The sequence below is a fragment of the Macrobrachium rosenbergii genome, chromosome 14 (assembly GCF_040412425.1).
Source record: "Macrobrachium rosenbergii isolate ZJJX-2024 chromosome 14, ASM4041242v1, whole genome shotgun sequence".
Classification (NCBI taxonomy): domain Eukaryota; kingdom Metazoa; phylum Arthropoda; class Malacostraca; order Decapoda; family Palaemonidae; genus Macrobrachium; species Macrobrachium rosenbergii.
The window spans coordinates 536715-556595 of record NC_089754.1 but is presented as its reverse complement, the minus strand read 5'-3'; the positions used below and the strand labels follow the sequence as shown (position 1 = coordinate 556595).

Below are 19881 nucleotides of genomic sequence, written 5' to 3'. Positions count from 1 at the left end.
GACTTGTATTGTCCTCACTCAATCCTACAGTTGAATCAGTTAAAAAGTATTTTAACTTGGATGAGATCTTTTGGATCCTCTTGGGTCTGCCTACTTGACTGGAGTCTTTCAAGTTTGTATCGATCTCACATGCAGCAGAAAGAATCTTAGCCTTGTCAAAGATATCAGAGAAACCTTCATCTGTTCTCAAGACCTGTAGTTCTTTAATAGTTGACTGTATGAGAGAGCAAGCTTCAGATAGAAATAATTCCTTTGATTATTTCTTAGCTGAAAGTTACTAACAGCTTGTCAGACCAGCTACAAGCTTGTAGCTGGTCTGACAAGCTGTTGGTAACTTTCAAGACTTGTTCTGCAACATGAAGATTTACTACAAACTTGAAAGACAGCAACTGTCTGTAGAGTCCACTAGCTTCGGCTGCAGCTTCTGAATCAGAGCTCTCTTCAACTTTGTGAAGCACTGCTAACAAACGTCCATAACGAAGCTTAACCTTTGCAACTGACCATCTTGTTATAGCAAGTCTTTCTGATGTCAAAACTTGCAGGTCTTCTGCTTTCTGTGCCTCTATGAAAAGTTGGTGCCTTGTATTACTGTTAGTTATAAATGTGTGCAGTGTGTTAATAACTGAAAAGAATGAAGAGAGACCACTGATATTCTTTACACAGTCACCCAGTACTAAATTAAGCCTGTGGGCATGGCAATGTATGTACACTGTTTGGTGAATTTTATCTCGTAGTCGTGCCTGAACGCCACTAAAGCATCCACTCATGACACTTGCCCCATCATAGCACTGTGCCACACAGTTTGACCAAATTAAACCAGATTGTTCTATCTCCTTATATATAAAATCAGCTAAATTGGCTGCATCAACCTTTTCCATGTGATATGTACCAATGACACGTTCCTTCACAACTCCTTCACTAAAGTACCTAACAAGAATAGCCAACTGTTTTTTTTTTTTTGACAAGTCTTGTGTCTCATCAACCATAACAGAAAAAATTGAGCTGATTGTGCTTCCGTGCATATTGTGTGTTTGATATGAGTTCCAATAAATGATATTAAGTCATTTTGATACTGAGGATTAGTGTAATGGCCATATCGTCTATCTAACTTTTTCCTTAGAGAAGGATTAGATTCTGCAATGAGCTCCAGAGTTTCTATAAAATTTCCTGAATTTAATGCATTATCACCCTCCTTGTGACCACGAAGAGACAATCCTTGCCTTCCCAGTAAAGCAGCAACTTTCAAAAGAAGCTTTACATGTTCCTTGTTTTCCTCAATCTCCTGTTGCCTGACAGAAGATAAAGATGATGCTACAGATTGGGTGGAACCTGACTGAATACCTTTGAAATTAGACCAAGCTACCATACAGTTAATGTGTCCCTCACTAGCCTGGTGTTGCTTAAGCAGGGTGCTAATATCTTTCCATTTCTTTGATCCAATATCAATACATGGTCTCCTACCTAGTCCTTCACCTTTTCGAACAGAATTTCCAGCAAAATGCCTGCAAGGAAACTTAGGAAAGCAGTAACAAGCATCTTGCACAACTGAGTACTCTAACCAAGGAAACTTATCTAAATAGATACTTCGAAATTTTCGGTTGTTTGGATTACTTGGGTAGTTTGGCAGCTTTGGTTGACTGGGTTGATCATATGGGGAAGCAGATATATCAGTTACTAGATTAATCTGTGTGTGTGATCCTCCCTGTTTTTCAGTTGATAAACCTCTGGTTTATCAACAAGAATATTATTTGAATCCTGAACAGGGGCTGGAGTAGTGGCTTTATCTGAATCATGAACAGGGGCTGGAGTAGTGGCTTTATCTGAATCCTGAACAGGGCCTGGAGTAGTGGCTTTATCTGAATCCTGAACAGGGGCTGGAGTAGTGGCTTTATCTGAATCCTGAACAGGGGCTTTATCTGAATCCTGAACAGGGGCTGGGGGCTGGAGTAGTGGCTTTATCTGAATCCTGAACAGCGGCTGAAGTAGTGGCTTTATCTGAATCCTGAACAGGGGCTGGAGTAGTGGCTTTATCTGAATCCTGAACAGGGGCTGGAGTAGTGGCTTTATCTGAATCCTGAACAGGGGCTGAAGTAGTGGCTTTATCTGAATCCTGAACAGGGGCTGGAGTGGCTTTAGTGGGGGCTGGAGTAGTGGCTTTATCTGAATCCTGAACAGCGGCTGAAGTAGTGGCTTTATCTGAATCATGAACAGGGGCTGAAGTAGTGTCAAAGTTCATCTGTACTGTCAGAATGTCGGGACTGTCAGTTGCCTTTAGAGTTGAAGAACTTGAAGATCTCCAGGGTTCAACCTATAAAGTGGATATATTTTCATATTTGTATAGCTGTGATACCCGGCATTGCCCGGAAAAATATAAGAATGATCACCCCAATTCCATTCCCACCCTTTTCACCCCCATTCCCACCTATGCTCCCAAACCTCTTCCCACTCCCATTCCTATTCCCGTTCCGGCCTCTGTTCCCTCCTCTGTTTCTACCATCTACATCTTTCCTTCCTGCCTCTGTTCCCTCCTCTGTTTCTACCATCTACATCTTTCCCTTCCTGTCCCCCATTCCCACCCACATTCCTGTTCCCGTTCCCGCCTCCGTATATAGATGGGAGAGGGAGGGGTCTATAGTAGCCTGTACACTGCAAACACAGAATTTGCCTTACTTTGTCAAAGGCTTGGTTTTGTAATTTGAAGAAATTATCAAGTTTCTTTTGTTTTTTCTCCTCTACAGCTTTTTTTCCTGCTGCTTTTCTCTTCTCGGCCCCTGAAGGATGTTTTTCCTGCTGCTTTTCTCTTCTCGGCCCCTGAAGGATGTTTTTCCTGCTGCTTTTCTCTTCTCAGCCCTTGAAGGATGTTTTTCCTGCTGCTTTTCTCTTCTCAGCCCTTGAAGGATGTTTTTCCTGCTGCTTTTCTCTTCTCGGCCCCTGAAGGATGTTTTTCCTGCTGCTTTTCTCTTCTCGGCCCCTGAAGGATGTTTTTCCTGCTGCTTCTCTCTTCTCGCCCCTTTTTTTCCTGCTGCTTCTTCTCAGCCCCTGAAGGATGTTTTTCCTGCTGCTTTTTTTTCTCTTCTCAGCCCCTGAAGGATGTTTTTCCTTTTCTCTTCTCATGCTGGGCCCCTGAAGGATGTTTTTCCTGCTTGTTTTTCCTGCTGCTTTTCTCTTCTCGGCCCCTGAAGGATTTTTTCCTGCTGCTTTTCTCTTCTCGGCCCCTCGCTGCTTCTCTCTTCTCGGCCCTGAAGGATGTTTTTCCTGCTGCTTTTTTTCTCTGCTTTTCTCTTCTCGGCCCCTGAAGGATGTTTTTCCTGCTGCTTTTTTTTCCTGCTCTTTTCTCTTCTCGGCCCCTGAAGGATGTTTTTCCTGCTGCTTTTCTCTTCTCGGCCCCTGAAGGATGTTTTTCCTGCTGCTTTTCTCTTCTCGGCCCCTGAAGGCCTGCTTTCTCTTCTCGGCCCCTGAAGGATGTTTTTCCTGCTGCTTTTCTCTTCTCGGCCCCTGAAGGATGTTTTTCCTGCTTTTCTCTTCTCTCTTGTTTTTCTCTTCTCTTCTCGGCCCCTGAAGGATGTTTTTCCTGCTGCTTTTCTCTTCTCGGCCCCTGAAGGATGTTTTTCCTGCTGCTTTTCTCTTCTCGGCCCCTGAAGGATGTTTTTCCTGCTGCTTGTTTTTCCTCTCTTTTCTCTTCTCAGGCCCTGAAGGATGTTTTTCCTTCTCAGCCCTGAAGGATGTTTTTTTCCTGCTGCTTTTCTCTCTTCTCGGCCCCTGAAGGATGTTTTTCCTGCTTTTTTCTCTTCTCGGCCCCTGAAGGATGTTTTTCCTGCTGCTGTTTTTTCTCTTCTCGGCCCCTGAAGGATGTTTTTCCTGCTGCTTTTCTCTTCTCTCGGATGTTTTTCCTGCTGCTTTTCTCTTCTCGGCCCCTGAAGGATGTTTTTCCTGCTGCTTTTCTCTTCTCGGCCCCTGAAGGATGTTTTTCCTGCTGCTTTTTCTCTCTTCGGCCCCCCTGAAGGATGTTTTTTTTCCTTCTCAGCTGAAGGATGTTTTTCTGCTTTCTCTTCTCGGCCCCTGAAGGATGTTTTTCCTGCTGCTTTTCTCTTCTCGGCCCTGAAGGATGTTTTTCCTGCTGCTTTTCTCTTCTCGGCCCCTGAAGGATGTTTTTCCTGCTGCTTTTCTCTTCTCGGCCCCTGAAGGATGTTTTTCCTGCTGCTTTTCTCTTCTCGGCCCCTGAAGGATGTTTTTCCTGCTGCTTTTCTCTTCTCGGCCCCTGAAGGATGTTTTTCCTGCTGCTTTTCTCTTCTCGGCCCCTGAAGCCCCTTTCTCTCTTCTCGAAGGATGTTTTTCCTGCTGCTTTTCTTCTCTTGTTTTTCTCTGGCCCTGAAGGATGTTTTTGCCTGCTTTGCTGCTCTTTCTCTTCTCGGCCCCTGAAGGATGTTTTTCCTGCTGCTTTTCTCTTCTCGGCCCCTGAAGGATGTTTTTCCTGCTGCTTGAAGGATGTTTTTCCTTCTCTTCTCGGCCCCTGAAGGATGTTTTTCCTGCTGCTTTTCTCTTCTCGGCCCCTGAAGGATGTTTTTCTGCTTTTCTCTTCTCAGCCCTTGAAGGATGTTTTTCCTGCTTTTTCTCTTCTCAGCCCTTGAAGGATGTTTTTCCTGCTTTTTCTGAAGGATGTTTTTCCTGCTGCTTTTCTCTTCTCGGCCCCTGAAGGATGTTTTTCTTGCTGCTTTTCTCTTCTTGGCCCCTGAAGGATGTTTTTCCTGCTGCTTTTCTCTTCTCGGCCCCTGAAGGATGTTTTTCCTGCTGCTTTTCTCTTCTCGGCCCCTGAAGGATGTTTTTCCTGCTGCGTTTCTCTTCTCGGCCCCTGAAGGATGTTTTTCCTGCTGCTTTTCTCTTCTCGGCCCCTGAAGGATGCTGCCGACCACTCATACTGCTTTCACAATCTAGTGATATAAACAAAATTAAACCATATCATTATATCTATAGACTGTACATGGAACGTTGCACACTAGCTCTTTGTTGGGTGAGTCGGTAGAGCTGCGGACTGTCACTCGATGGGCCGGAGTTCAATTCCCCGCCCGGCTGATGAAGAGTTAGAGGAATTTATTTCTGGTGATAGGAATTCATTCCTCGCTATAATGTGGTTCCGATTCCACAATAAGCTGTAGGTCCCGTTGCTAAGTAACCAACTGGTTCTTAACCACGTAAAATAAGTCTAATCCTTCGGGCCAGCCCTCTCTAGGAGAGTTGCTAATCAGCTCAGTGGTCTGGTAAAACTAAGGTATACTTAACATTGCACACTACACTTCCAAAAAACCTTGAAACGGTTAAAAGGTCGAATATGTCCCAAACCTAAACCAAATATGCCATTTTACGTTACTTGACGCTTAATGTAGTAACGCTTGATGTTAGTTTAGGTCAGGTTAGATTAATACTTCAACTTTCTGGATACGAAAGGCCACTAAATGGTGTTTGTAAGTTGTAACTTATTGAAATGAGGCGTAAACAGAACAGAAACTGAAGGAACATGAGCTTATAATAGATGCGAATGAGATAGAGGAGATATAGAAGAATAAATTGAAAGACGAAGAGAATGAAGAAAATAAAACGAGGAAAGAAAAATGTCAACAAAACGGCATATGAAAATAGTTCTTTGGATGTGTCATAGGCCTAAATGCGTATGTGCACAGAATTTCAGAAGGGCAGGGCTTCATATGAATAAAAGGGCACTCCCTAGGCGTAGTACTTAATTAAAAATAAATTATATTAAAAAGTAACTGATGTAGATACTTTTCCGAATGCCAATGAACCATAGCCGTATAGCCTATAAATTGTCAATTGTTTTTAAAAGATACTTCGGTGTAGTGCTAGTAGAGATTAAGATAAAACAATTTTGATAACCATCATTATGGCTTACGTGTGTTATGCAGTGACTACTGACTTGTCACGTAGACCGAATGGCAAGGAAATACACTTTTCTAGGTCATTTTGATGTTTCGCACAAATTCCACATTAAAATTCGTCGGAAATTGATAGTTTCTTAGAAATACCAATTTTTCTCCCATTTAACACAGTACTCTTGAGATCCTCACAGTATGCTGTCACCGAGATTATGAATGTGTTCGTGTGTTAGTTTTGATGACGCAATGATAGTTTAAGTAAATACGTGACAGTTTATTACAAATCCATTGGCTGTTTTCAAAAATACAATAACCAATTACATTTGACAGCGTACCCTGAGGTCCTGGCTGAGGAAATTATTTGAATTCTGCTGGAGTTCTCAGTTTCGCCCTGGCTACTGTGGAGGTGTCATGCAGTGCCTGTGAAAGCGATTATTTCGACTTTATTCAGCGTTTTCACTCTAAAAATACAGAATTTATTATTTCTTTGCAAGAACACGGTGTCTTACCAACTCCAGTGACTTGCCCAAACTGTCATATTCCTTGTTCTTACACTGAAGACAGACATAAGTTTTGGTGTGGAAAGCGAACAAAAGTCGCTAAAACTAAGCGCATTCGTCTGTGTAATTATTCTGTAAGTCTCTTTAAGGGCACTTTTTTTAGATAAAGTTCATGTGCTACCTTGGCATATTGCGTTATTTGTTAATCACTGGTTAAGCAAACATTGATGAGACCTTATTTGCTCGCAGCAAGTACAATCGTGGCAGACAATTAGGCCAAGTGTGGGTTTTTGGTGGCATTGAACGTTTGTCAAAAAAGAAATTTATTATTCCCATAATTGAAGACGGCCATGATCGAAGCGCTGAAACATTATTGCCATTAATTAGACAATTTATTCGCCCGAATTCTATAGTTATTAGTGATGGTTGGGCAGCGTACCGTTACCTGGAAAATGAAGGTTATAACGTCCATAAGATTATAAACCATAGAGAGGAATTCGTGCATTCTACAGACAAATCCATTCATACGCAGAACATAGAAAAACTCTGGCGTGATTTAAAAGAGTGGTCTAAGCGCCCCGGTAATCGGAAGGAATATCTTGAACAGTACCTGTCAAGGTATTTATTTTTAGACCATTTCGGTGAAGACCAATGCCACCATCAATTCTTTATTGAAGTGGGTTAAGTATACCTTAGTTTTACCAGACCACTGAGCTGATTAACAGCTCTCCTAGGGCTGGCCCGAAGGATTACACTAATTTTACGTGGCTAAGAACCAATTGGTTACTCAGCAACGGGACCAACAGCTTATTGTGGAATCGGAACCACAATATAGCGAGAAATGAATTTCTATCACGAGAAATAAATTCCTCTAACTCTTCATCAGCCGGGCGGGGAATTGAACTCGGCCCATCGAGTGACCGTCCGCAGCTTAAACTGTATAAACCACAAGGTAAGCATGAACTCCCTGTGGTTGAAAGTGAAAATTATTCGTCGTCTTCAGAGGAAAATAGGTCTACCGATGATCCTGAACCTGCTTGTTAAGGTAAATGTTATGATGGTTCCTTATTTTGCAATCCTTATTTTTTCGTCCTTTGGTCATGCATAAGTTAGGGGCTGTGACCTGGGTAGTCGAGTGACAAGTTAGGGTTAGGGGCTGTGACCTGGGCAGTCGAGTGACAAGTTAGGGTTAGGGGCTGTGACCTGGGCACTTCTGCGAGAGGTTAGGTTAGGTTGTGTGGGTTTCACTGATAAGGAAATATTTTATTCTGATTGATTTTGATGTATTAGGGTTACTGAACCTTCACCTCGAGTGAATTTCGTCGGAAATTTATGGTTTTGGTCCACTTATATACATGGAGTTAGCTCCAAAACCGTTAATTTCCGACGAAATCGAAGGTGAAATTCGTGCTAAACACATCAAAATCAGTCAGAAAAACATATTTCTTTGTCATTACTGCCCCGGAGGCCATGTTTGTCTGCATGATGAGTGAACTCTGCCAAGTTTAGCTAACATACCTTTCAATAACATTGCACATTCACAAACTAAATTCACCTTGGAAGCTGTTTCGGAATGATGAAAATGATATTCACTATAATATTATCATCCACTGTTGACGAAATCTCTCCAACTTAAAAAAAACTACTGGTTTGAGCGTGTGTCGGGGCGCTCGTGGAGTCGTGTATCAACAAAGTGTGGCATTCGGTAGAGATTTAAATTTTCATAACGTGACATGTGAAAAGTTTTATTCTGTTATTAAATGAATAATAAAGTATAGAATAAGCATGAAAATATTGGCCACTATCAATCAAACACTGTGACTGACAGGTCATTAATTCATTTGTGAACAAAGTGATTAGATGTCTCAGCTCTTAATTAAAGAAGACTGCCTTGTCTTAATATTTTTAACGGGTAACTATTATATATTATGTATTATTTATATTGTTCCAAACATGTTAAAAATAACTAATTTAAATTAATCCCTCTCTACGCTTGAGCTTATTTATATTTTTTTTACACTTGAAAGTTTTATTCTGTTATTAACAGTAATAAAGTATAGAATAATTATATAATATATATCAATATATATATGACATATTATATTTAATAAATATATATATATATATATATATATATATATATATATATATGTATATATATATATATATATATATATATATATATATATATATATATATATATATATACATACATATAATATACATACATATACATACATACAGATTTTTTCCTATCGCTGATTTGGAGGCCCCCCCAGAAAGCTGAGGGGGAGCCCCTCACTGCCCCCTCCCCAAAATGACGGGCCCGACCGCTTCCCATTTGCCAAGAGCAATTTTATAAAATTTGTTGCGACGCCAGCATAAGCTTTCATTCAGGTACTGTGACTATTTATGTGAGCAAGTAAAAATTCACAAGCCTATTAAGCAGTGTCCAATTCTACATTAGCCTGTTATTCTAATTCTGCCAGTTCTGACAATTCTCTGCAAATCATTATTCAAGACTTGCGTTAAACCTTGTGCGAAAAATCCAAGTCCTGGTTATTCCCGTTCATCAGAACAACCTTGAGTTGTCTTAGACATACTGAATTAGTTCATGAGAAAAACCTTGAGTCTTACGAGACCCCAGATCACTCATTTAGCACAAACCCTAAGTTCTCTGGAAGCCAGTTAACCTCGTTCAACAAGCACAAACCATCGTTCCCCAGAACGCCTTAATTTCACGCTATAGCCGGCCAAGTCCATGAGTGACGTAAAGTCCAAGTTACGTCTTTCGAGACACATTAAAATTCGTTCATCACGAACAAACTAAGTCTTATTCAGACATACCAAAATTTGTTCATCACGAACAAACTAAGTCTTATTCAGACATATTAAAGTTCGTTCATCGCGAACAAACCAAGTCTTTGAGACGTACTGAAACCGGTTAATCACGAACAAACTTGAGTCTTTTCAGACACCCTGAAATTTGAGTCCAAATTATACAAGTCCAAATGTTGTGATAAATATTGCAGTAAGTCATCAGTAGGAACATTTGGACTTCTGTAATCAAGAATTACCTACCAATGTTATTAATTTGATATCCCTTTGTATAAAAAATTGTAAATTCACTTTCAATGGTAATTTTTATGAACAAATATTTGGTATGGCTATGGGGAACCCTCTTTCGCCACTTTTGTCTAATATTTACATGGAATTCTTTGAGTCTAGACTTATTCCAAGAAGTCTATTCTCTAAGTTGTTTTTAGATATGTAGATGATTGTTTTTGTATAGTGAAAGAAAATGTAAATATTCCTGATTTCTTGCAAACATTTAATAATCTTATACCATCGATAAAATTCACAATAGAATATGAAGAAAATAATTTTATACCATTTTTGGATGTCTCAGTTATTAGAAATAACACCAATTTTTGTTTTAATGTATATAGGAAATCCACAAATAATTTGTCATATATTCATTTTTACTCTAACCATGCTTAACAAAATTAAGGTGTCAACGTTTTCCAGTATGTATCTTAGAGCTCTTAGAATCTGTAGTCCTGAATTTTCGGAAGAGTTTAAAATTATCGATAAAACACAGGAGATTCAGTATGTTACCCTTCATATTTTTTAGAACTTTGTGAAAATAAAGCAAAAAAGATATATTACAATCCAATCAGCATTAACAAAGAACTTGAGAATAATCTGTTTACCATTTCATCCTAATTTCATTCCTGCAGTGCCCATTTTAAAAACTATTGATATTAACTTAGTATTTAACTATAATGATATTTTGAGAAATAAACTAAGAATAGTCCACCCAATTCAAACAATATTGTATACAGTATCCCTTGCAAAGAATGTAAATAAGATTTAAATTGGTTAAACGTCAAAAGGACTAAAAGTAAGAAGCTCCCAACACAAATATGCCATTTCAAATATGCTTATCAAATAATGGCATTGCAGATCATTAGCTTAAGACAGGCCATGCGATAAACTGGGATAGGTCAACGGTAATCTACAAGGTCAATGACCATCGGAAAAGGAATTTGCTAGTGACTATGTTTATTGAAGTTACTTCCACCAGGAATGTTAATCTCCACCCTGGGTCATCCCTTGATCCTTTGTCCCTGTCTTTTTTGTTCTTGTATGTAAGGCTCTGTCAACTTCTTTTGTATTCAGTGTGAACTTGAAAATGTAGAATAAACTACAAAGGTACTTGTTCAAAGTCCCGGCTTTCACTCAAAGCCGGGACTTTGAACAAGTACCTTTGTAGTTTATTCTACATTTTCAAGTTCACACTGAATACAAAAGATTGACAGAGCCTATACAAGAACAAAAAGACAGGGACAAAGGATCATATGACCCAGGGTGGGGATTAACATTCCTGGTGGAAGTAACTAATAAACACAGTCACTAGCAAATTCCTTTTCCGATGGTCATTGACCTATAGATTATTGACTTATCCCAGTTTATCGCATATGGCCTGTCTTAAGCTAATGACCTGCAATGCCATTATTTGATAATAGAAAAACCCTTCAAAAGGTGATACAAGTATGCAGTCTGGCACACCTATAGCTTAAAACATGCTCTTAAAGATAGGCCTGATTGCCAGCGTGAAAATCGAAAATGGTGGCCAAAATCCAAGATGGTGTCCAACATTTAAAAATTTATAGTTGCGATGAACAGGAAATAAGTTTTGCTATATTAAGCTGTATTCATTATGCACTGTTTTACACAAATAGCTTTATATTCAGGTTGTACAGGCTTCATCATCAATCAAATGCATGGACAGGCACAACGGAAAGTACAAGGAAGGGCTGACTTCTTGCATGTGCAACCTCCTACACACTCAGTTTTGCACTGGCACTTTTTAAGTGCTTGGCATTGTTCTGCTATGGCTCTTAGTTCAGTCCAGTGAATAGTGAATGTGCCATCGTATTAATTTTCCACCCCAAGGTGATAGGTGATGGCAGTGATAGCTTTGTCTGGAGAGCCTGGCCCCATATGTTCCCCATCTGATATGTAGCTCGTCGGATGTTCTGGATAAGAACTCCTCACATGGGTAGGATTGCATCATAGTATCTGCTCTTTTCTGCAAACTTGATTTTCCGCGCTTTATCTACAGAACTCTGAACTGGATCGATCATACAGTAGAACAACAAATCGTTTTATAACTTGCATCTGACCTTCTTTGATGTCCGCACAAAGTTCAGACAGCTGGCAAAATGTGTTATTGGCTTGAGGAAAAATGTCCCAGACGTGAAAGCAGGATTTTCTGCCTCTTCCTTTAAAGGCACTCACTGTGTCACCACCAGTCACTGCATGGAAAAATAATAATCCACAGGCCTTCTCCCCAAGCTTACCGACTAAGCTGTGGACTGGTAACCATCTCCTGCTTTTACCCACTCCGTACACAACCCACAAGTGGTCTAGACCAATATTCTCTTCAAAACAGGGAATGCTGCTATTGCTATCATGACTATATCAATGTCATTTGCAAGGATAGTTGCTGTAGTGATGTAGCTGTGCTTCCATCATGTGTTTTACCTCATCTTCTTTATTGCTAACACATGATGCCATGGCTGTGGCAAACACCAATCCACCAGTAGCTTGTTTCAGCTTAGGAGCTATGAAAGCATTCAGTTCTTTTTTGTTCTCCTCATTTTGAAGAAAACTGGGCCAGTTCTGGGGAACCTTTCCTTTTTCTGTTACTTGGCATCGAGATCCCCTACCTCTTTGTAATCTCGTGAATGATTTCAATGACCATGAATTGCAATATCGAATACTACATCAGTGTGTTTGTACCTCTCAGCATATTTGTTTATCTTTCCAACAAAGTCATGTCCAGCTTAGTCCTTGAAGGCCAGATGCTTGGATCGAATAGCATATGCTAGGTGTGCTCCGTCAACAAATATGGCATCAGTTTCTGGCTCATCTGCACACATTTCCACCTGTTTCTCTAGGCAAGCAATAAGTTCTGATTTTGTTCCGCAGTAGAGATCTCCTTTTGAACTGATGGAAGCTGGGAAGTTTGCATTTGTACCTGAAGAACTCTTCCAGATCTCCTTGTCTTGTTTGGCAGGAGATGAACAAGTCTGCAAAAAGATTGCAGTCTGGTTTCACAGCATTCCCCAGCTTCTTTGCAGTCTTTGTTCTGGGCCTGTCGAATATTTTGAAGTTGTTCTGCCTGAAAGTCTGGCATACATTTTCTAGATTAGATATAAACCACTCAAACTCCTTCATTCCTTCAGGAATGTAATTCTTCAGAGCATCAACTGCATCAGTGTCCATTACATCTTTGGAATCCAGTGTCAGCAGCTCAGAGGATGTTTCATCCAAGAATGGATTTCCGAACTCTTCTACTGTTTTACAAAGACTCTGCACATCTTCCAGGAATGCCTTTTGGACAAAGGAGTGTGTTTGTGGTGTGATGTACTGGTACGCTGCCTGCTTTTTCATAACTCAACATATTCCCCAACAAGGCGACATATCTCTGGCCCTGACACCATCCATCTTAGCAAGGCAGACTCACTTTCTGTGATATCTACTGTACAGCTCCTCCATCTCCCTTGATTAGAGCATTATTTTGCTCATGGGCTTGATCCACTCAGATGGCAGAGTCTGTCTTGTGGATCACAAGCCTTCCTGTTGCAAACTCTATATTGACAGATCGATTGGCCTCAGCATATGATTGATGCACACAGACAGCCATCTTTCATAATGGATGCTGTCATTGGCAAGGAAGTAATCAAGACATTCAGTGAGGCAACGTACCCTGTGAAATCTGCTACCCTGATGGACCTGATAAACCTGAGGATGATTACTCCCAGTCTGAGCACCATGTTCCAGTACAAGAACTGGGGTTCCTAAGCTTCTTGTTCGGCACACCAATCATCAAAGCTCCTAGACTCATCACTTGCCTCATATGGCCCTTTTCTTTAGCTGACACAAGCTGCAGGTTGTTACCTGATGTACTCTTCTGGTTTTTGTTACACTAGCGCCAGACAAGAAAGACTCAGCTGTGCCAGAGGTTGCAATGCCAGCTTCTTCAATCATTGTTGTCCACCCACTGCCTTTGAGCAAACTACTAGCTATTCTTAAGGCAGCCATCTCAATGTGCAGTGAGCCCATTAGTATGACACAACTGCCATACGTTTATGGCCACTTCCATTAAATCTGCTTGGCCAGTATGAACAGTGGCTGGTCTAGAGCCAGAACTGGACTCTAACTTGGATTTAAGTGATGTATGACGTCTTTGACTTTGTCCATGGCATGCTTGATAGTTGACACCTCGTTAGAATGGTCTCTTAGTAAGGGCATAAGGGCAGACATATCCACGTCAAACTGCAGATCTTTCGCTTCTTGTGCATTGTGTGCTGACCATGTGACTTTAATGGTATTGTCACAGACTTCTGTAAGAGCTACTGACTGCAACCAGTCGTACTCAGGTTTTAGATTCAGCGCTGCAAGTAGGGTAGGAATGTCACCCGAAGGAGGTTTAGGGCACTTCTCCAGAAGAGCTGGTTTTACTTTCGTGCAGCTTTCTGGGAGCTCAGGAATCTTTTAGATCTTTTTCTTTAGAGCCAGTTCTGCTTGAGGCTCTCCTCTTGCAGTAATCTGGAACAGAGAAATACTTGTCCTATGGAATGATGTTCTTGCTGTTGTTGCTTTTGGGTCATGGTCAGTGTTATCTTGCAGCCACAAGTGTGAACACGTTGATGAGAGAGGTTGTGATGGCCACCACTTTCGATTTTCACGTTGGCAGTCATGCCTATCTTAAAGAGCATGTTTTAAACTACCAAATTGCATGTTTGTGTCACATTTTGAAGGATTCTTACAATATTTGACCTTTATCCTATTCACTATATATATATATATATATATATATATATATATATATATATATATATATATATATATATATATATATATATATATATATATATATATATATATATATATATATATATATATATATATATATATATATATATATATATATATATATATATATATATATATATATATATATATTATATATATAATTGAATATCTACAAATGTTGCTTAATATCAGCTTATCAAAAATATCTCCGTTGAGAACTCTCACTGTCTTATATGTAAATGAATTGGATTGTCCCGCCATTCCAACCATTTATCACTATATAAAGGGCCCCTTCATGAAAATTAACGGAGATATACTGAGGCCTATAATTTATTTAAGTCTTTGTAGCTTCATGATTTTAATAAATCAGAGATAAAATTTCATATATATAAATTTATATATATATATATATATATATATATATATATATATATATGTATATATATATATATATATATATATATATATATATATATATATATATATATATATATATAAAACATATACTACAGTCACAAAACTAAAATCGGACCTATTGACAGCATAAACATGGTTATCATCAAGGAAATAAATAAAACAAACATAATAGAGAATAGTAACCTATTTTAATATTCAGTCATATTCCCCGTGGCTTTAAGAACAAGTTTGAGTCGTTTAGGCCTGCTGTCAGCCAGTTTCTGGAAGTATTGCAAAGACATTTCATTCTCCCAGATTGTGGTGATTTCTTGTTGCAGGCGCGTGAGGGATGATGTGTTGCACGACTGAAGCTTCTTTTTCAAGACATTCCACCCATTTTCGATTGGGTTGAGGTCAGGACTGTTACCAGGCCACTGTAAGATCTCAATATTGTGATCAGTTAGCCACTTGGTAACTTTCTTGGCCTTATGACATGGAGCACCATCGTTCATGAAGACAGTGCAGCCTTGAGTCTCATATGAAGGCAGGAGGTGATCTTCAAGAACTTGAATGTAGCTGTCAGAATTCATTGTAACATTTTTGGGAGGAAAATCCTCCACGACCTCTTAAACCAAAACATCCCCAAATCATGACAGATTCAGGGTGTTTGACGGTGGCAACTGTGTAGGCAGGGTCAAATCTGCTGACTGAAGATGGCCGTCTTACTGTGGTAGAACGGCCCTGAATACACCGGAATGGTGATTCATCTGACCACATGACCTTCCTCCAGTCATCAGCTGTCCAGTGGATGTATTTCTTGGCAGATTCAGTCGAGCTTTCTTCATACAATCTGTCAGAAGAGGTTTGCGTGCAGCACGGCGGATGGGCAGCTGGAGGTCCTTCTGGAGACGGTGTTGGATGCAGCGGATTGATACATCTTTTAAGAGGATTGGGTGACTTGTGTTTAGGTGAGAAGCTATAAGACAAGGGTTTTTACGTAGTTCTCTCACAAGATGATGATCAGTGGACTTGGAAGTCTTCCGTGGGCGTCCAGGATAAGGTTTTCTTGGGGAACGACGTTGGGTGGTAGGTCATGAGCGGCAGCCAGCAGCAACGTTAATTGACTTTGCTCGGCCAGTACATCTACAGATTTCTTTAATAGGCACTTTTCCTTGCCTCCAGGCTAATATGCGAGCCTTCTCCTCCTTAATCATGTGTTCCCATATTTAGGGAATATATAAAGAATTAAAATGCAAGAAGTGCTCCAGTCCAAATACTGGGATCTTGTGGGCAGAGCAAATCAAAGCAATAACCTTTCGTTTGCTGTCTGGGTCAGCACTGAGTCCTGAGGCACACACCTCCCACACACACTAGCACGGGAGAGTTGCCAGATATCACCAGCCAACTCTAGCTCAAACCATAGGGCAGGAAATGCAAATAGATTTCGGACATCTAAACAGTGGATTCTTATGGGTTAGGTCCGATTTCTATTTGTGGTGGCAGTATATATATATATATAATATATATGTATGCCTGAAAGCAATGCATCAAGAGGCTTGAATATCCGCTGCATGCTGAACTTCAGCTTATCAAAAATGCGAGAGAACTCTCACTGTCTCTATGTATGAGGAATGTTAATGCCATCATAAGAACCACTTGCTATGGACAGGGCTTCCGGCACATGAAAAGCTATATTTTCATAGGCCAGCAATTAGTCAGCTTAACCAGTTCGTGCACCTTTATAAGTCTGACATAAAAATACCTGCCCAGTATATGCTTTATATATATATATAGAGAGAGAGAGAGAGAGATAGATATATGTATATATATTTATGATGGTGATGTTAGCAATTCTCTGTCGGAGAATTCCTTCTATCTCCTTCCAGGTGTGGCTCTACCTACCAATGTTCTTCATGTTTTTTGGCCAGAGCTTTTCACTATCACAATTTTTGTTGCAGGAGATTGCCTTTGTGGCACTGACTTCTTTGATACTGACTTTTTCATATTTTCTCACTTCTACTTTCAGTCTTTCTTCAAAATTCTGGATAAAGACATAGACGGGGCGTGGTTTCCATTTATTTCACTTGCTACTGTCCCTTTCGCCTGTGTATCAGGCTTTTTCAAGCAAGCACTAAGATATGATAAAATGCAGCATTCCATTTAAAGCTCCAAGACGATGGGGGCAGGGGTTGTCATTACTTTTACTTACAATTTTTAGTTTCTGAGGAGGGTGGGCAATTATTTATATTATGCTTACATACTATGTTATTTCATAGTGTAAGTACATTGTTTCCTAGAATTTACATTCTATTTCTGGCTCTCATGTTACTAAGAAAAGTATCAATTTCTTCTTCTGTGGTATTTGGGAAGGGCTTGTTTTTGGCAGTGACCTTAACCCTGTCTCCTTTCCTTTGGTAGTGGGAGGGGAGGGACCTATCTCCTTTCATCTGGACATTTAGTGTTGATTTATTTCTTTTTTTATATACACACAGTTTCTGTGATTGTCAGGTCCCGATATGCGTTGCATTTGTATTTTATTCTGGTGGTGTCTATCAGTTCTAGTAACATTGGTTTCTTGTCAAGTTTGTGTGTGTAGTGTTGGTAGGTGGCTCCCATGTTTCTGTGTGCCGTTAATCGCCGTCTAAGTTTGGCCCTTTGGTCAATGTCCTACTGATATAGCTCTCGCTTGATGAAAGCTCTCCATTCCTCCTTAGGGCAAATGAATTTATGAACCATATTGCTGTTCATCTCCTATGGCTAAGGCCCATGGGTGGTTTTCATGACAAGAGATGCCAGTAGGTTGAGCTTGCATTATGTTCATGTTGGTGTATAGGGCTAGTGGCATGACTCCCTTGTTAATCATTTTATTGATGATGTTGCTGCTGTTTTGTGTTCGTTGTTGAAATTGCTCTGGTAGAATATTGTTACCTATTTTCCTATCTCCTTCTTGGGGGCATTAAAAACTTTCGTATTTCTGATGGTGTCATTTTCCTTCAGATCCGTTGTTTGGTGAGCAACTGCTGTACTCTGTCTAGCTCTGCAGTGGGTGAAGGCCAGACGCACACATAAACTGACTACCTACTCTTTATATTCCTCTTCCATTAATTAAGTCACCCTTCGACATTAGTCGTATTTGTCCGTGTCATATTTTCTTGTCTCTGTGTTTAGTAATATGTCTAAGAATGGTAGTTTGTGATCTATGCTACGTTCTATTGTGAAATTTAGCACATTTTTTCTGTAAAGTTGTCTTTCAGCTTCTGTGCATCTTGTCTGTTGTTCATTGCGATGAAGAAGTCGTCAGTGTATCTTGCATAGATTTCTGGTTTTTCCTGGTTACTGAATATGGTGTCCACTAAATTGGTCATGTAAGAGTTTGCCATAGGGAGGCCTAGGGTGGAACACATAGCTGCTTGGCAGAGTAATTTGCCTTTGTGGGAGTAAAATGGTCCATCTTTCGAGCATGCTTCAAGCCTGCTCCTTATGGTCTATTTTTGGACGTGGAGTGGTGTTGCTTGCGAATGGTGCGTGTGATTTAGGATTATGTTTATGTGATTTAGGATTATGTTTATGGTGGTATCTAACGGCACATTAGTAAACTAGCTTTCAACGTCCATCGAATCAATTTCTTTGGTTGGGTGTTTACTTTTCAAAACATCTATGAATTCCATTGCTGATTTCGGTGGGCATTTAATCGGTGATTACGTCCATCAGAGTCTTTGCTATTTTGTAGGTGGGAGATGTGATCTTAGGTATGATTAGTCTGAGTTAGTTGCCGTTTTTATGGGTTTTGACTGTGCCATAACAATATCTGGGGCTGAAGTCTCCCACGATGCTTGGGAAAATGTCCTCACGGCACTGTTTATGGGCTTCCTTTGATAATCGTGCCATTTTCTTCTATTATTGATCTAAGTTGTCGGTTTTAATGGATTTTGTCGTGTCATTTAAAATGTTGTCCATCTTTTCTCCATATTTTTGTTTGCGCATTACTACATACTCTGGTTTGGGTATAATGATTTCTTTATTGTTTTAAGATCCTTGCCAGCTTGCTTTAAATACAGTCCTTTGTTAATGTTTTACTCTGGTTGTGTCCTCTCGATTTATCACCCTTTCCTACCAGCTCCATTTTCATCTGGCCTCAACTAGATAAGGACGCTTGATTGCCTTCCCATCAACCTCTGCATTCTAACAGGTCTGAAGAAAATAAACAGCAGAAAATATGCAAAAACATGAACAGTATACTGCCTTTCGCCAGTGCCTGAACTAACACGACATTATTTATTATAAATGATTCAGCAAATAAAGTGCTTAAACCACTGAAAGATTAAAAGAGCTGAAAACGAATGAAGGATTTCTTATATGCAACATTACTGGGACATTCTATTAGTTATATGGACAAAAAACACAGAGAAGGAAGAGGAGCAAATTCCAATGTGGAAGAAGGAAAAATAGGGATATGTTAAATAAAACAATATACAAAAAAACACCTGGTTTAATATTTATAAGCTTTGGTACTGTCTGAAGATTATATCAAACAAAATCATAGCTCACTCTGACTTTAACAAACAATACATGTCAGTTTAGACGGCACTGATTGTTCAGCAGTGCAGCCAATCAGGGTGATTTTTAGGCCGACATTTTTCAGGACAGGGCTTCAGATAACGCCTTCGGAAAAATTTCACAAGTGACTTCTGGCCAACGAAAGTATCACCGAACCTCCGCGTTGGGAAAGGTTTGGAGCCACGGAACATGCCGCAAGTGTACGAGTCGTGTATGGTGCCGTTCTCTTTCACTAGGTAGTATAAATGTCTCTGAAAATCAAAAGATTAATTAAACCTATGACTGGTGTGCATTATATTAATTACTATGATTTTTATTATTATTTGAGCAATTGAACCAAACAACTGAGTCACTTTTCAACTCTCACTGATATGGGTAGCAGATCTTTTTGTAATGAAGGAAATTGGCTACATTGTGTCAGAAAACAAGCTAATTCATTCTAATCAGAGCACAAGAAGAGGCGAATTGAGCAAGCTGTTCTTCCCTTACCAAACCTAAACCAAACGGGTCACTGAAATTTATTACTCTTCCGCCAAGAAAGAAAAGCCTTAATCAAAAGTTTTGGTGTTACTGCATTATGCAACAACTTATAGGTTATACATAAAAATGAAATATCTCCTTCCATTCAGTACTAAGCTCAACTGAAAGTCCATAAG

The 19881-nt window shown here is 39.8% G+C and overlaps 3 protein-coding genes across 3 annotated transcripts in view; all 3 read right to left on the bottom strand.

Moving 5' to 3' along the window:
- Window positions 1-263: 263 nt before the first annotated feature.
- On the bottom strand, window positions 264-2236 carry LOC136845648 (zinc finger MYM-type protein 1-like). Its single transcript, XM_067115798.1, has 3 exons — window positions 2081-2236; window positions 1074-1702; window positions 264-927 (listed from the first exon to the last, which is right to left on the bottom strand). The coding sequence occupies exons 1-3, from the start codon at window positions 2234-2236 to the stop codon at window positions 264-266; spliced, it is 1449 nt and encodes a 482-aa protein (XP_066971899.1).
- An 874-nt stretch (window positions 2237-3110) lies between these two features.
- Window positions 3111-11968, bottom strand: LOC136845647 (axoneme-associated protein mst101(2)-like). The gene is made up of 3 exons (XM_067115797.1): window positions 11936-11968; window positions 9346-9462; window positions 3111-4889 (listed from the first exon to the last, which is right to left on the bottom strand). The coding sequence occupies exons 1-3, from the start codon at window positions 11966-11968 to the stop codon at window positions 3111-3113; spliced, it is 1929 nt and encodes a 642-aa protein (XP_066971898.1).
- Window positions 11969-19141: 7173 nt separating this feature from the next.
- The window catches only part of LOC136845555 (uncharacterized), a 41354-nt gene continuing 40614 nt past the window's right edge, over window positions 19142-19881 (bottom strand). The window contains exon 6 of the mRNA XM_067115735.1: window positions 19142-19476. Within this exon, the coding sequence (XP_066971836.1) occupies window positions 19264-19476 (213 nt within the window). The 3' untranslated portion in view covers window positions 19142-19263. The remainder of the gene's footprint in view (window positions 19477-19881) is intronic.